This window comes from Cottoperca gobio, chromosome 9 (assembly GCF_900634415.1).
Source record: "Cottoperca gobio chromosome 9, fCotGob3.1, whole genome shotgun sequence".
Taxonomy (NCBI): domain Eukaryota; kingdom Metazoa; phylum Chordata; class Actinopteri; order Perciformes; family Bovichtidae; genus Cottoperca; species Cottoperca gobio.
Genome location: NC_041363.1, coordinates 3,165,656 through 3,183,130, shown reverse-complemented (window position 1 = coordinate 3,183,130; position 17,475 = coordinate 3,165,656). Strand labels below are relative to the sequence as shown.

The window sequence follows — 17,475 nt, the reverse complement described above, 5'->3', positions numbered from 1 at the left end:
TGCTGGGTAGATATTACCCACTGGCTGCCACCTCCCTTGACACACACTCACACACACTCACACACTCACACACACTCACACACTCACACACTCACACACACTAGCAGCTCTTTTAGTTTGTGCACATACGTGTTAGCAACTAGCAGCTAGTTGCTAGCCGCTAGCCGCTAGCAGCTAGTTGCTGCTCAGGTTGGTCAAACCCGACCAGGCACATAAATACTTCCATGCTTTGCAACTTCTTTATCCAAAGTGGACATATATTCTAAAATGTACATTCCCACTACGCATTACTTTTCATAGAGGCCCTCTTCTGATTCATGGCGTGTCAAACAGGACACATTTCATTTTCAATCTCCTTTAAACTGTTACCAATATCCTGAAGGCAGGCATTTTAATTGTTTGCACATGGACAATGTTTGAAATGTTTTCATGTTCTTGTTCACAAGGAGAAACAAAGGCAGCGTCGACGTGTGAATGCATTCCTGCAGACTCGTGTGTTTGTGTGAAAGTTACTTGCCACGTCTGTACATGTGCGCACAACTCAATGGCAGCCATATTTGCAGATGACAAATTCAAAGCCTTGCAGTCGGTGACCTCATTGTGGATAAAGGGGGGATGACATCACTGAAAAACTGTTTTGATAATGTTTGTAATTGCTTCTGTGCTTTGACTGCCATCAAGTCTGGCAGAGGGCGGGGCAGGGGGGGGGGGTCAAACACTGGCAGCTCTCAGATTAGTACAGAGGAAAAAAGGTTATGACTATTCATCCATCATTTCAAATGCACAGCGATGTCTGACAGTCGATTCAGACGGGGCCTCCATTCGTAACTTTTTGGCATTAGTCTAATGGATCTAATCCATCATGTCATGACCTCTGATTAACAGGCTGCGGTCCCATTAAGGCCCCCGCTGCAAGATTACCTCCATCCTGTTCATTAGAAATCAAAGCTCTGGTATTTATGGCACAGATAAGTATAGAGACCGTTTAGACCGTTCTCCAGCCAACACACATGCCGTTATCTGGTCTGCTGTTCATTCCTGACATGGTAGGAATTATATACAGTACCCCCCCCCCCCCCTCGCTTTGAAGATGAAAGAGGCGATTTCCCTCATCTCACTAATGCTGGCATTATGTAGCCCATGATGTACACACCACCTCCCTCCGTCTCTTGTTAAGTTGTTACCATGGGATTTTGAGAACGCCATTAATGTCTTCTGCTGTTTTTTTCCTTTTTAATTGAAACTGTGTTATTACTTAACTTTTGCCTCCCCCCCTCCCCCCCCCCCTTCCTCCGCTCAGTAACCTCGCTGTGTTTCTGAAGAAATGCTGCTGTTTTGTTTTTTTTTTTTTTGAAGGTTTTTTTTATTTGTGGTGTTCTCCTCTCTCTCTCTCTCTCTCTCTTGGTTTCTCCTATCTCTATCTCTCTCTCTCGATCTCTCTCAGAGCTATCTCTTCCCTCTCTGAGTCTATCTGATAGGTATATCTGTATCTAGATGTATCTCTGATAACTAAGAGGATGTAGTCCGTATATGAATCTATCTCTATAGGACTATGTCTATCTCTCTCTTTCTATCGCTGTCTCTAATCGATTTGTGTCTCCTCCCCAACCTCTCTAACTTACCCCCTCTCTCTGTCTCATCTGTCTTCTGTCTCTCTCTCTCGTTTCTCTCTTGTCTCTCTGTCTCTCTCTCTTCTCTTGTCTCTATGTCTCTCTCTCTGTCTCTGTCCTCTCTCTGGGAGAGAGGGAATATGAGAGAGGGAGATAGAGAAGGGATGAGAGAGAAGCGACAGAGAGATAGAGATGAGAGATAGAGATATAGATGAGTGAGAGGTAGGAGATAGGGAGCGAGAAAGAAAGAAAAAAAGAAAAAAAAATAAGAACAAAACGAAATATAGATCTGGGGGAAAGAGAGAGTTGGATGTATATAAATAGAGACAGAGTATATCTGGATAGATAGAAGTAGAGATATTAGCTAGACATAATACTATTATAAGATAGGTAGAGATGGTATATATCTAGATGTCTAGCGATCTATGTATATATACCATCCTCTCTATAGTATAGAGAGATATATCTCTATCTATATCTATGTGTCTCTCTCGGTCTCGCTCACTCCATACCATCCCTCCCTCTCTATGGTTCAACTCTCTCTGTATCTCCCTCTCCCTCTCTCTCTCTCTCTCCTCTCTCTCTTTCTCTCTCTCCCTTCTCTCTGTCTCTCTCCCTCTCTATCGCTCGCGTCCCTCCCTCCCTCCTCCCCTGAGAGAGATTGGGGAAAGAGAGAGGGGGGGAGAGACGAAAGAGAAAGAGAGAGAGAGAGGGGAGAGAGAGAGAGAGAGAGAGAATGAGAGAAGAGATAAGAGATACCTAGAGAAGGGGTGAGGAAAGAAAGAAGAAAGGAAAAGGAGATGTAAGCAAAGAAAGAAAGCAATAGAGATAGCTATGTTAGAGTAGAAAAGGAGAACTCAAACTACCGACTACCTCCCTCTCCCTCTCTCTTTTTCATATCTTCTTCTCTCTCTCTGTTCTCTCTCTCTCTATCTCTCTCTCTTCTCTCTCTCTACTCTCTCTCTCTGTCTCTCTCTCTCTCTCTCTATCTCTCTCTCTCTCTCTCTCTCTGTCTCTCCCTGTCTCTCTCTCCCTCTCCCTCTCCCTCCCTCCCTCCCTCCCTCTCTTGTTTCTCCTGCTCTCTAGATGCCCCATGTCATTTCACTATATAACAGTGTAATGACTAATGGCTGTAATTATTGAAATTACGAAGCCTCTATTTTGGTTTATTGTTCAATGCCCTCGAGCAGCTGGCTTGTGTCTTTCCTACTCCGCACCCTTGCCCCTGCCATGTCTCTGGACAAGGAATATCTTTAATTATTGTAAGATGAAATATTAAACTTTAATTTGCCAAAGCTGTTTACTATAAAACTGTGACAGAAACCATAAATTACGAGGGCAAGGTTTTTTGTTTTCCTTTTTTTTTTTTTACTAGACCATAAAGCGACCAAAATCCCTCTCCCAGTGTCAGACATTAAACACGCCGCGCCTTCAGAAATGCAGAGGAGCTGTTTAATGAGCTCGGAAGCTGGCTCGGCGTTTCCTCTCAGCAGGCTGTCTGTCTTTGATTTGGGCCCATTATCGCCCACAAACAGGGCCGCCGACACCAGCGCTCACGCTGCAGCCATTTTGTGTGCAGATGTGAATGGCCCTGCTTCACCAGAGGGCCCCTGACCCAAACCCTGCGCGCCTCCCTCCCCCCGCCCCCTTTTAACCACCCGTGTCGCTGCACACGCGCACACAGAAACACTGATTCATACCCACTCATTTTCCTGTTTTATGTAAACCCAAAACATCTGCGCCTGCCAAGAGAGCTTCGTGAAAACACTCGCAAAAAGTACCTGCAAATGGTTTGTGTATTTGCGAAACAGGAATAAGTTACTGTCACTTGTAATTAGCCTGTTTCAAAATAAAGAGCCAGTATTGGCTTGCGAACAGACGTACAAAGTCCCCATTCATTCATGAGGGCAACATTCTCCCTTCTCTCCCCCCCCGCCGCTGCTTTCCAGCTTACTGACTAGATTCCCATGTGTTCAGGACATGATCAGGAAAAAATGTTCATACTACGACATAGTTCTTATACGCCAAATTCCAATTGCGATTATTCTGGTACATATAAGCTCTTCATGCTGATACGTCCTGAATAAGCTCCGAACTATTGCCAACGTCTTTTACGTGACTCAGTTTGAATTACTTTCTTTTGTGCACACGGGATTGGCCTGTATTTCTTAAACAAAGTTTTGATTTTGAAGTCTGCTTTTCTAACACCCAAAACAAGCTGTATGTCTCAACATACTCCCCTCGCTGTAAAAAAGAAACGTGGCAGTCAAAAGCAATTAGATTCACATTTCTACAAATTTTCCAGTGAATAGAAACAACTGGTTTTAAAATGGTCTGATTCCTTAAGCCGGGCCTCCACGCCCAACCTCTGTATGCTCAATTGGAAAATCATGCAGGCTGTCTTCATCTTGGCAGTCTGCTAAAGCGCTCGTATTGTTAGTAATTTAATTGCCTATCTGACCATGCAGTTTAAGTAAACCCATGACCGGTGCAAGCCAGCTGCTTTACTCCGGGGCTTATTATTCTGGATCAAAACCCTGCTTATTACCACTTACAGATGTTCATCATGTGTTTTGTTTTTGTGATTTGTAAAATAATGAAACATTATTATTAAAGAAGACTTCAACGTGAAGGATTTTGTTTCCTAATTCTTTTCTCTCTCATTTCTTTCAGTTCGACAAATACACCCCCAAACTGGACAATCCATTCATCAGACATTCAAATGTAAGTTTATTTTTGTCTTCCTAATTTAAATGTTTTATTTGCATTTGGCAAATCAAATATTTGACATATTTGAATGTTACCACGAGCGCATCTATTGCGGCCGTGGTTATTGTGTTGTGTGTGCATATGTTTGAGTCCTGTATGATTTAGTCTTTTGTCTGTTTGTATCTCCCATCCTCCTCTTTTCTCCCCAGTACTTCCCCTCCTATCCCCCCACCATGCCAGGCATGCCCCCGCTGCTCCCACACTCAGGACCCTTCAGCTCGCTGCAAGGAGCCTTCCAGCCCAAGGTCAGCCCCACATCCCCACCCTCAGCCCACAGCTTGTACACAATTCAAACACTCACTTACTGAACATTAAATGATTTATTTAAAATGATAATAATGTTAGTTTTTGTATTCTTTATTGAATTACATGCAGTCAAGTAGAGTCCAGTTTAAGTGCACTACTGTATGTAAAGAGTGGTTACACACACTCACCATCACTAAGGCATCACTATATATGAGTGTCAGATATATGTGAGTGTAAAAGAAAATGTTTGAAGGTTATATCTGTAGAGGAAATAAGAAGTAAAAGGAAGTGTCGGTACAGCACATTAAAATCCTTCTGCTGTGTCTTGAGTGAGAAAAGCAGCAGAGCTTTGTACACCAAAGATGTGAAACAGGATTCTAATAAATCTCACCCCATCCCATTTAAATCCACAAATCCATCTATAATACTCCGTCAGACTTGACTGGACCTGAACCAGGGTCAGAGCGGCGTGCTCACCCGAGACAGGCCGTGCCAAAGATGAGAAAGCGATATGTGTCTGTTTAGGAGAGCAAAGGAGAGAAGATGCAGAGGCGGTGGGGATGTAAGGGACGGGGTGGGGTAGGAGGGTGCAAGTCTGTCTGGCAGATGCCCAGCGGCTGTGACCCGGTGTAAGCCACCAATCAAAGCTGGCCTAAATCCGCTGGCCCTATTCCCAGGGGGCTCTCTCATGGAGGGGCCCTTTTGTCGAAGGCCCCTCCAGATGGTTCAAGGAACAGTCTTATATGTCGAAAGCCCCTGCTAAGTATTCTTGGAGAGGAGCTTGGAGAGAAGGGAGGGGGGGGGGGGGCTTGGGATGTATGTTTGTTTGTGGGGGTGTGCTGGTGACCCGGGTCACCCTGCAGGATCTTCCTATCCCTGATGTCGGGATGGATTAATAAGGCTGATCTAGGCACTTGCGCTCCAAAGACTTAGAGAGGAGATGGGAGAGATCAGAGATGTGTTACTCTGGCACGGCTCAGCGCCTGCAGCATCATCACAGTTTTATCTACTGACGTCAGCCATACAGTAGCAGTCGCCGAGGATTAGTGCGCTATAGTGCTACTGAAAGAGGATATAAGGTTAGAGTGACGCTAGCATCACTATAGCTCCAGGATCTTCTCCAGAGTTTCCAGATTAGAAGTTCTGTGTGTCTGTGAGGGCTGAACAGAACAGTTTGAAGATTCATTCATAACATTCTCATTAAACATTCTGCACAGTGCAGATATAGATGAGGCTACACTAATATGATTAGTATTATACTATCAGTAGAATAGATTCCGGCGGCGGCTGCATTTGTGTTGTAAAGTCAAAAAGTCAAATGTATTGAAAAAAAGGAGATGTAATCATTTCTAGAAATCTCAACCTGTTTTTATCTCATGAGATATTCTGCTTCAATCCATATTTGTTGGCGTTTAGCCTAAATTGAAGATTTGTTTTGAGGATTAAAAAAAAAACTAGGGTGATTATGTCATAATATATGGCGACAGACATTCGAAAACCTCAATAGAAGCTTCAAATATAATATTATTCTAAGATAATTACATGTGTTTGCCGTAGTATACAGTGTGCTGTCCTCTATCTGATGCATAAATGTTTTAGCTATCGTAGATCTGGTTGATCACCGTGCTTCTCCTTCCCTTTGTCTCTCTTTCTGCCAGGCATCTAATTCCATCGACATTGCGGGACGTCCTGGAGGAGTACCCCACACACTTCTACAGAAGGATCCACGGGTAAGCATCCGGCCGGTAGCATCCAGAACCAGTCTGCTCCTCCTCTGTTGTCTTCTGGGGAAAGCCACACATGTGTGTGCCGTACATACAGTGTGTGTCTCAGAGAAATGTCAATGCATCTATTTGCATTTACATCTTTTTGAGACAAGGTATTTCTACTCGTGCATCTCTGTGGACACATTTAAACAAGGTGCTTGGAAGTCACGACTTGAAATGAGCCTCCCAACACGCCTGCAGAACTGCACATTTTGGCTTTTTACATGTGTTGTTTATGGTAATGATTGTCCATTTATCCATACAGATAACAGATCCATACAGGACATCTGTTAGGGTAAGTGGGTGCCTTGTCCATCTTTTGTTAAAATGATTCATCTCTCTGGCCAGGCCACAAAGTCTAAAACTGCAAATTCTTCAACAACTCTTGATCAAGGAAATTCAGGGTTTTGGCTGCATTTAAGGATAGCTTTGAGGTCTCATTGGGCTGAAGTCAGGGTTAGATTTTCTTAATCCGTTGCCTGGTTGAAAATTCTGATGAGTTCCCACTTTGTAGTTTGGCCAGAAAATCTCAATGCCAGAATCCATTTTTAGCTCCCTATATCAAAGCCAGCAGGCTAACCTCAGTTTCTCTCTAAATTTTTAGAAACCTGGCAAGTGGTGCGCAGTGCATGTCCAGATCGCATGGCAGATCTACCACCACCAGCAGAAAATGAAGGTGCGTGACACGGATAACGATGTCTTTCAGGAATCTTGCTGTCATGTAAAACCAGATACACTATATTGGTAATGGAATAAGTAGGGATGATCATGTCATAGTTGGATCTTTACCTGTAAGATAATCTATAATCGTGTTACTGGGTTCAGAAAGACCATCTGGGTGGGAAAAGATTATTTTTTTGAATGAACAGAATGCTTTTAAAGTTAAATATAATACATAATCCAACAAAAATGGTGTCTCCTATTGTTAAGTGTTTTGTAAGACAACACATTCTCAACAGTACAGTAAGAAGGTTACCCTTCTGAAGCAGAAGTAAAGGCTCTGTGCATGGCTCACTCCACCTAAACAGAACGTGCCACATTTATAGCACTCAGACAGTTGAAGTTATAGTTGTATTGACGATTTGAACAAACAGACAAAAATATTTGTGTGGAGGATGGTGTGGCCTTGCCATGGAGATCCTCTGCTAATGCCTCTGGCCCGGTGGTGATCAATTTGTTATAAAACAGTGGGCCAGAATTGGAGACATGAAGCCATTGTTGATGTATCTGTCTTCCTCTGATCTCTCACCCAGTGTAGCCGAGGATAAAAGTCGTTGGAAATGTGTGGCACTGTTGTCTATCGACCTCATTTTTCTTTGTTTGTGTCCCTCTCCTTCTCTCTGCCTCTCTCGGCTATAGCAAATGCAGCTGGATCCTCACAAAATAGACATGAATGGGAAGCTGGACCTGTTCAGTCGACCCCCAGCTCCAGGAGTTTTCCCAGGGTTTCCGTACCCTCATGACCTGGCACGACCCCTCTTCTCTTCCACGGGTCAGTAGGGTCTCCCTAGTATCCAATGCAGGGTGATGAACTGCACCTTCCAAGACAAATTATTCAAAGCACTCAAATTATCCCTTTTTTTCAAAGCCTTCCAACGCCATTTCTGTCTTTATGCAAATGAGCATTCATAGCCGCATGTCGAAATGATTCCTTCTCCACTGTAATGAAATAGCATCAGGGTTTCTTTTTTTCTCTCCTCTCATGTAATGTTCACTTAATTATAGTGCTTTTGTAGCAAATGTTTTGCCAGTAAAGGGAGTCAGATATGTCTATGAATATGGATGACTCTCGGTGAGGTAATTGACTGATTTGCCCTGCGTTGGAGGGCAACAGGGAGGCGAACGGCCTTTGCCTGGTAATTATGCAGTGGTGTGTCAGAGGCACTGCTGTAATTGGTTCTTTCATTAACAATTCATGGAATATGGGTAATGGTAACAGTGCTGTGTGAAAGAGGCCAGCTTGTTGCACAGTCAGAGAATGACCCCAATAAGCTACAATAGACGTACACAAACAGCTGCAATAAAAGCTGAATATCAATGGCTAATTAGCTCAATGGCACTAATCTGCCATCCTCTATCTTGCATGTACATTCAACAAGTTTGTGAAGCTGTTGCAGAACAATACTCGTTAGTATTGTCTCCATGTTAATCACAGGGGTCAGGATTGTGATCGTTTTTGTTGCAGAATGAGTTAGTTTTCCTGCACGGCTCGTTAGAGAATGTATAGCTGTCTGATTGGATAATAATAACACTGTTATGTCCTCTCTGCTCTGATAGGCCCCGGCCACCCCGCTTCCTCTCCGTACGGCCATGTCCCCCACCCCAGTGGCTTCCTGCCTCCTAGCCATTTGGCAGGTAAGTGTAAGTAACCCCCTGTTTAAATTTTTTAATACATTTCTCTCCTCTTTCTCTCCGTCTCTCTCTCACACTCATGTTTTTAACACATCACAAGACATCAGGGTGAAATCTTAAGCCTAAATATTTCTAGTTTTCAATCTCAAATTCATTGTAAGATTCATATGGAGTCCAGTTGGCCACTGTAGTCAGTTGGCTGCAGCACTTATAGTAATAGGGAGTGTAGCATCATATATTCAGACAGTATGATTCATAACACAGCCTTAAATAACTCTGTCTGGGTTCATTAAAAAGACTTAGCTAGCCTAGTATGCAGTCTCCCTCATGAGTTTGCACAAACTAAAGACACTATTTTCTATTTGCTTGCAAAGTAATTCTTAGGAGTAATGGAGGGTAGTTAATGTTGTTGGATTTATTTGTCCATTTAGTCTTTTTTTATGCATTCATTTATTTTCCACCATTCTATCTGAGACACTGTTTTGGTTCAGAGTGGCAAGTTGATTTCATGGATTAAGCCCTTGAGTCAATCCATTTTGTGCTTATGAATACATGGTGCACTGAGGAGGAAGATTTAGCAAACAAAATGTTCCTGTCTGGGGAATTCATGTGTGAGGCAGAGGAGATTTCTTAATTGTTGTCTTTTCTAATATATTAACAAGCCCCAGAGCTGGAAATCGTTAAACCCTAATCTGTTGATAAATTCTGCATTTCCTGATGGATTTTTGCTGAATTAAAATGGGACTGCAAATTATCAGTTGATGAATGTTGTTCCCTGACTTCTCAGGGTAAATGTGTGTGTTAGTCCTATAAATTTGGAGGCTCTAGTCTGCGTCAGTGGAGCCCATCAGACACCGGTTCCTCAATTAAATCATTGTGGTCTGTCTAGACTAATTTTAACAGCTTCTAAATCCCCTGTCCTACCACTATTGTCTATTTTCAGCTCAGCTGCAACAACTCAAAAGTAATTTCCCCCATCAGGCAGTGCTCTTCCACGAGCCCCAGCAGGGTCAGGGACACTCCACTCCAGTTAGTGGCAGTGAATCCAGCATCCAGGCGACCTGGCTACTGCAGGATTACTAGTCAGAGAGCTAGGGTGGCAGCGCTAAAAAACACAGCTCGCTTGTAAGAGAAAAGCCGAGTGGAATGGGCTGGTGTTGGGGTGAGCACCGCCAGCCAGCCCCCCCCCCCCCTTTTGCTAATCCCTGTTTGGCATTTTACAGATCCTTTCAGTCGCTCCAGTTCCTATGGCGGCCTCGGCAACCTTTCAAGCAGTGCCTTCGGAGGATTAGGCAACCCCTCGCTTGGTAAGCGCTGGCCCCCTCTCCTCCTCCACCGCTCCCCCTTTCAATCTGGCCCCTGTGGCCAGTAACAGAACAGTGCAGGACAGCGTTAGACCACAGGGAGAGCCAGGAGGGGAGGAAAAAAATCAAAACACTTAGCTCTAGTTTCTGTGTCAAAACAGCCCAAGCTCAGGGAGCCCCAACAAGGCAGCGCAGCAAACCTCCGCCCTGCCTCCACTTCATCCACCAACCATCTATCTTTAATCTGGCTGCAATGCTGCCAACAGGCTCTCTCAGGTCCGCTGTTTGGTGGCAATTCATCTATTAATTATTTGACAAGCGCCTTCTGCACCGCCATGGAGGGCTTTCTCGTTTCCCCTTGCATCATTCTCTCTGCGGCTTTCTCTCTTTCTCTTCATCCCTCCTATTTTTGTGTGCCAAATCGGTCACCCTGTTGTGAAAATGGATGTGATTGGAATAGACATGCTGTGGAATGCTAAGGTCTCCCTTGGCTTTTCACAGCCTCTCAACTCCACAGGGCAAGTGAGTCTCCCCTGTTCATCCAGTTCAAAAAAAGCGAGGGGGGGGGGGCCTTTAGTCCCAAAGCAAATGAGTAGAGTTTTTTTCTCTGGGCGGGGGGGAGGGGGGGGCATTAACCTCTAACTCTTTCAAACAGATTCAGTGAGAGAACCTCCAGAGACAAAGACAAAAGCAGCTTTTGTTGTTGAGTCTTTCTCATCTTATGTGTCCTCAAGAAGGTTTTGTGCCCAATTAACTTACAGTGGGTCCCACGCCTGTCTCTCCCTTCCCTCCAGGGTCCAACAGCATGTTTGGCACCAAGGAGGGGCCAGGAGGACTGCCCACGTTTGGCAGCCCCCACCACGACACCTGGAACAGACTTCGACGCACCCCGCCATCTTTCCCCACCCCGCCACAGTGGCCCAAAACCGCAGATGCTGAGAGAAGCAGCTCAGCCAACAGCCATGAGAGAGAGCGAGAGAGAGAACGGGAAAGAGAAAGAGAAAGGGAGAGGGAAAGAGAGAAAAGAGACTCGTCCAACGGTAAAGAGGAGAAGGATAAAGACAGGTGAGTGTGATGCAGATGTAAATATGCACTTCTTGGGTATTATTTGGAGGATATAAGGTTATTCATTCATGTAAGTTACTATATATGTTTGCATGCATCATAATACAACATTTAATCTGAATCATTATGTGATCCTGCAAGAAGGTAACAAAGCTGATCATCTTCTATACAACAAATGTAAGGGACATGTATTTTCATACACTATTCTCATAAGTGCTCTAATACATGATCACAACTCTGAAGACTTGGTCACATTAATGATCCCGCTCAGCTAGCATTAGCATATTAAAGAATAAATTATGTTTGGGCAAAACGAAAACACTTTAATCACCCAAATATTCTCTGGAGATTGAAAGATGTACTGTCAAAGACAAAAGAAGAAAGTAAGACAATACTCCAGTCCATTAGCCGTATCCGTGGAAACTGAAATAAATTAAATTCATGGATCCAACAAAGAAATAGAGAAACATATCAAACAGGTCACAAGCGGCTCTGAGAGAAGATCTTCTTATGTTCTTATTCTAGCGAAACGGATGGTTTACTGTCCAATTTAAAGGCAGTAAACATCGTCAGAGGAAGACGATACTGAACCATATTTTATTGTCATTTCTAAATTCAATATGTCATTACAGGGATTCTGTGGATCGCAATCGCCACTCCAACCGCTCATCTCCGGCCTCCGCACCGGTCAGCTACCAGATCAGCAGCCTGATTCGCTCAAACAGCCAGAACTCCTGTGACTCGGGTCGACATCACAGTGGCAGTGTAGATCGGGTCCGGGAGGCAGAGAAGGAGCTGCTGGAGCGCCACAGAGAGTCTTCCACGCTCGGTGACGTGAAGGTGAAGGAGAGTCGCTCGCCTGGCAAGGAGATGCTAGAGAGGAGATCCTCCGAAGACTCCATCAAACCCGTTCAACGTTCTCCTTCCCCGTACTCCAAGGCAGTGATCAATGAGCAGGGCATGAAGATGGCAGGTGGGCCCCCGCCGACGCTCAAGGACAGCGAGAGGAAAGAGCCATCACCTGCAGAGCTCCTCCACAAGGTGAAAAATGACATGAAGATTAAGGAGGAGAGGAAGGAGGAGCAGGAGGTCATGTTGGTGAGTTCCGAGCCCGCTCCCCACCCACCAGCCCAAGCTCTCCCTGCTCAAATCAACCAGCCTATGAACCCCCACCACCACCACCCGCCATTGTCCCACCAGGCCCCTCTTTCCTCACAACGTTGCAGTGACATTCCAGCACCTGGCCTGCACGGTGTCCCCATGGCACACTCTCTGCCCCTTTCCATGAGTGCCATGCCTCAGATGGGCAGCCTTAATGTGCTAGACCGGGCGCGCATGGCTCCCTTCATGGGAGTGAGCCCTCTGGCAGGAAGAGAACGCCTGCCCCACCAGGCCTTCCCTTGGGACCCACTTCGAGAGGCTTACCGCAGTCTGGACCTGCAACGGCGCATGGACTTCCAGCTCAGGGCCGAGCAAGGACATCGCTTCCCCAGTGTGTACGAACAGGAACGAGCTTACCGCGAAAGGGAGGCTCATGACTACTCTCACCACGAGCACCTGTTGGAGGTGCGCAGGGAGCACGAGCGGATGAGACAGCAGGCTGAGGAGCGAGAGCGGATCCACCTGAGGGAGGAGCTGGACAGAGCACGCCTCCATCAACTGCACCAGTCCCCCATGGAGGGCCATCTACCACACATGCCCCCTTTTATGCCCCACCTAGGTGGCATGCCCTACCCTAGACTCAGTCCCTCTACAGGACACAACGGCCCTATGAACAGAACGCCCCCTACTGCTGCACTCAGTGCGCCCCCTCCGCTCGTGTCAGCTGGCAGTGCCAGACCAGTCTCCCCCAGGAGGACTACCCCCCTCACCAACACCCAGGACCCAAGGGACTACTCCCCATCTCGCAACCCCAAAGAGGTAGAGGCTCGGTAGCTTCTTAGAAAAGTGCACAAAGTCTTACCAGATGCACTCACAAGCCCTACCCCCCCAATCTGAACTCTTCTTGTGAACAAAATGCACTGCTCTTCACTTGGAAAGAGCAAAAGTTCCTAAGGGAAAGGGTATGATTGTACAAAGTAAAGGTGTGTAAGGCTGATTAAGCACATGCCATGACTTTATTTTTAGTGGACTGAAGGTTGAATAATGTCGGTAAAGAGAACATATATATGTGTATGTTTATATCCGACTTAAATATTTGATAATTATTAATATATTAATCAAATACCTTTTTCAGCTTTGTGCGAAAAGAGAGGTCCTGAAATGAGTTTGTACATTTCCTATCCTTGTTCCATGTATAGATATCATTTCTATGAATTTTATGTATTTTGTGCATTAGTCACGCCTTTTACAATATTTATCCCAGTTGATTGTGAGACATATCCATTATGACCCACTGTAAAGACTGGATTTGGTTTCAACCTTCAGTAATTTAACCTCATGGTACCAGGATATCCTCAATGATGACAATGTACAATGTTGCATTACCGATTTGTTTTGTTCATTTGTTTTGCCTTTGAGATATGCAGATAAATATATATTATGAGGTCTTTGTTCAGTCTCTGTAAAGAAAACTGATGTAAATAACTTGTTGATATTCCTTCGCTGCAAAATTACCGTGTAAATTTATTAGTCTTTTTAACCATTTCTAGAAAAACTAAATGAAATGAAACATGGGGGATCACTTCCCTGTTGGATATCATGGCAGCAGACAAGCCTGGCCAATGGATGAGAAGTATGACAGCAGGGTGTTGTAAGGGGGCCTAGAAGGATCATCTGCAATCTATGCAAAGCAGCACACAGCACCCTAATGAAGAGATCACCCGGAGGGAGCGGACGGTACTGGTGACACTGAGAGAAACTTGGATTAACACATGTTTATAAATAATGATGGAATTATTAAAAGACTTCCAAGTCAAAAACTGGACCAGCCCCAGACAAAAAAGAAGGACACTTTTTAGTGGGCGGCAAAAGGACTTTCTCTGTCAACCTTGTGGTGTTGTGCAGTTGTTTTTCTTAGACTCTTGTATACAAAACAAGTAGAGTTTTAGGCGTGCAAAAAAATGAAAATGAACATTCTTGGTTTAAAATGTACGGAATAAAGTTTGGACCTAATGTCATATATTTGTTGCTTGTCCTTCATCCTGGCACTCATTGTCAGTGCTGACTACATGTACTGAATTTGTCTGTAAGCCAAACCTACTGTGGGGAATGTTGATGTGAGGTTGATGGGTTTGCCAATAATGCTTGTGCCTCAGTTTTCAGCATTTAGAGTATTTGCTCATTTGATATCAAGCTATTACTTTGAAATCATAAAGGCAACAGACTTGGCCGGCAGAGTGGCCTATGCCATAAGATCATTTGACCATAATCTGTCAAACATGGGCTGCAGAGCTCTTCAGAGGGGATCGATGAGATTGGGCCAAGGCAATACAGGGAGGGACTAATAGGACATTGATTTTGTATGAAAGCAGGTTTTGAGTGTTTGTGTTGCAGGTAACCGGTATTGACTGGCAGCCCAGCCGCATATTGACCCGCGGTCTGGACTCATTAAGAGGAGCAATGCCTGGGAGGCAGGCTATCGGATGGAGGAGGAGAGGCCCCTCTCTCTTTCCATACACCGCCTCTCCTCATGCACACCACTTATCTGCTTTCCTAATGAGGCCGGAAGGCGTGCTGGAGTGGGCCGCGCAGGGAGCCTTGAGGCGCCCCGTCCTGTTATTGACAAGACCTCGGCTGTGCTTGCCGCCTGTCCAGAGACGGCCAATTCATCCTGATAATGCCCCAACTACTCATCTCGCTGCAGTGTGTGCCGGGAGACCCACCAATCCTGTCCCATGGTATCAGCCCATAATGACACCGTGGATCTAACCGTGGCCAGGTCATTAGGGGATGTTATTGAAAATCAATGGCGCTCCTGTGTCTCACACTCTCCGGCAGGGTTTTTTTAAAAGGGCTCCTTGAAAAGACTGTTTGCCAGAATGAGGTTGGCATATTGGGAAGACTTAAATCACTATCACTTTCAATTTAGGCTCCTGGTAATATGGCCGCATATTCCTCCGACGGGTAGCATCTGCCAGTGGCCAGCTTCACTTTAGAACTGTGTGCTTTTCGTTCTAATCATCTAGTCAACAGCAGGTACTTAACCCCTGTATTTGTTACAGCATAGTGATTTTTCCTGTAACTATTATTTACTAAGCAAGCTTTGGTAGAAGAAAAACACGTTACGTTTTTCCCCGACTCAATCACTCTGTCCTGTGCTCTATCCATTTTACGGATGAGTGTGGAACGGCCCTCCGGAGATGAAAAGCTCCATCAATTTCACTCATCGTCTGGCAAGGTCAATTTATTTCAGCACACAGTCCATCATCAGATAGGGAATCAATTGACACATCGCCTAGCATATCCAACCCAAGGTGGGTTATTACAGCTTCTGCAATTGTCAGCTCTTTTCCAGAGCTATTCTTCACGCGTCCAAGCTTTTTTATTTTTTTTGTTGCCGCAATTGTTTAAGATTTTCTATATTTACTTGTTCATAATTTGGAACACATTTCCTATTTGATGGAACATTGTTACAATGACAGGGCTTTATGTAACAGCTTGTCAAAAAAAACGACTGTGATACAAGATTGAGGGTTTTTTTAACACATTTCTCCACTATAATCCCAATTAATAGGATACGGTGGTATCTGAGGTAAGACATTGTTTTATTGTTCCACTAATCCTCTTCATTTATCTGTGAGAAACCTCAATGCTGAGGGTTTAGGATTGAATTTTCATGGTCTCAAATACCTCCAAAAAGTGCTTGGCACAGAGCTCACCCCAGATTCAGCGAACACTGGAACAGGCCTAAGGGGCTTTTATAGAGCACAATGGCAGCTAATAACACAGTGCCAAGCTAATAAGATGGGCAACAAATGAATGGTTTGGTCCAAGCTCCTTTTCTCTCTTGCTCACTCTTCCCCCGCTGATAAAACATGTATGAAAGCGTTTTTGAGCCGCTATGTAGTGGCTCCCTAGACTTTTCCCCCAGCGAGAGCTAATGCATTAGTTCCCATTTGAAGGCTGTTTTGAAATGGAGATTGGTAATGAGACGGGAGGCCCCTGCCATGATCACATTTGGATTGCTGGGGCCTCCGCTGGGCCTGGTGATTTGGGAGACGGTGGCTCTGCTCTGAGTTCAAGCCCATCTCTCTGCGGGGGTTAGCAAGCCCTGACGAGAGCCATACTAAACCACTAAACTATATCTGAACTGTGAACTGAGGGAGAGAGCACCGAGTCAAGGGCTTTGGCTGTGGATTCCTGTCGCAGCGCTCTCTTTGAAGCCTGCATGTTGTTTTGACCACCTAAAAAGGCTAGTAGCATACATCCTTCCATGTTGCTATCTTTTTTTAGCCCTCAATGTCAACAGAGCGGCAGCTGACAGAAGCCAGGCCAGTCAGCGGTTAAGGAGCTGACTTGGAAACAGCCAAATGGTGTGAATTCCAGACCCTGGTGACAAAGTGCTGTCTAATGTCTTTGCACCTCTGGACCTATGACAAATATCCCAGCTGCCTCACACCACCACCACTATGGCTGTACAAGGACACCAGCCAATGCAGCCTTGGAGAAAGCAAATCACTCACAGTGGAACCTCAGAGATCCTGATGTGAGACAGGGAGGAGTGGAAGAGAATTAAGGGAGATGGAAAAGAAGGAGGTCCAGAACAGTCATCAGCCAAAATAAGTTTTCCACTTTGATTCAATTTTGAAGATTTTTCCAGCCTTTAGTGAAACCTCACAATCTCCCACACTGGCCATATTATGTACACAAGCCATAAAAAATGAATAACATTTATGCAGCTGGGTGCATCTGACAGCGATAGTTCTCTCATTCAGGGACCCACAGGATGGCACCATGCCGCCACACCACCCTCTCTGTTCTATGTATGGGCACTAGACAAGAGAAGACTTAGGGGAGGGGTGGGTGGTGTAAAGGGAGGCTCTCAAATGCTTCGAATGAGTTTAAAAAAACAAGAGATTTCAAGGCAAATGGAGGCCATACGTGGCTCGTCCAATTTGGCACAGCCAACGCACATGATTAGCCGTAGAGACGTTAATCAAAAGTGGCTCAGTATTTGAAGGGGCGGTGAGAGGCACTGCCAGCTGGTGACAACATGGCTTGTGTGCACGGGCCAAGAGTGAAGTTTATTTGAATATGGATCTTGCCGTGACCGTATTTCTCCAGAGCTCAGTTAGCAGAGCGTTCCTTGGCTCATCACTGGGATCGCCTCAGAGCCGCTTGGCATCCGGGAAGGCGGAAGTTTTTCCAAGCCGCAGAATGAGAATTACGATTTAGTCCATCCCCTCTGGTGGTTCGGGCATA

General features: G+C 45.1%; 1 protein-coding gene across 12 annotated transcripts in view; it reads left to right on the top strand.

Annotated features, from left to right (window-relative positions):
* fbrsl1 (fibrosin-like 1) overlaps positions 1-14,231 on the top strand; it is a 253,600-nt gene extending 239,369 nt beyond the window's left edge. For 8 of the 12 annotated variants that reach the window (XM_029439308.1, XM_029439302.1, XM_029439301.1 and 5 more), the window contains 10 exons: positions 4,284-4,334; positions 4,529-4,624; positions 6,284-6,355; positions 6,657-6,686; positions 6,996-7,067; positions 7,751-7,883; positions 8,669-8,752; positions 9,967-10,050; positions 10,842-11,112; positions 11,745-14,231. In XM_029439308.1, coding sequence (XP_029295168.1) covers positions 4,284-4,334; positions 4,529-4,624; positions 6,284-6,355; positions 6,657-6,686; positions 6,996-7,067; positions 7,751-7,883; positions 8,669-8,752; positions 9,967-10,050; positions 10,842-11,112; positions 11,745-13,047 — 2,196 coding nt within the window. In that variant the 3' untranslated portion in view covers positions 13,048-14,231. The remainder of the gene's footprint in view (positions 1-4,283; positions 4,335-4,528; positions 4,625-6,283; positions 6,356-6,656; positions 6,687-6,995; positions 7,068-7,750; positions 7,884-8,668; positions 8,753-9,966; positions 10,051-10,841; positions 11,113-11,744) is intronic. The other 4 variants (XM_029439297.1, XM_029439303.1, XM_029439306.1 and 1 more) reach the window with 4 other exon arrangements.
* The last annotated feature ends 3,244 nt before the right edge of the window (positions 14,232-17,475 follow it).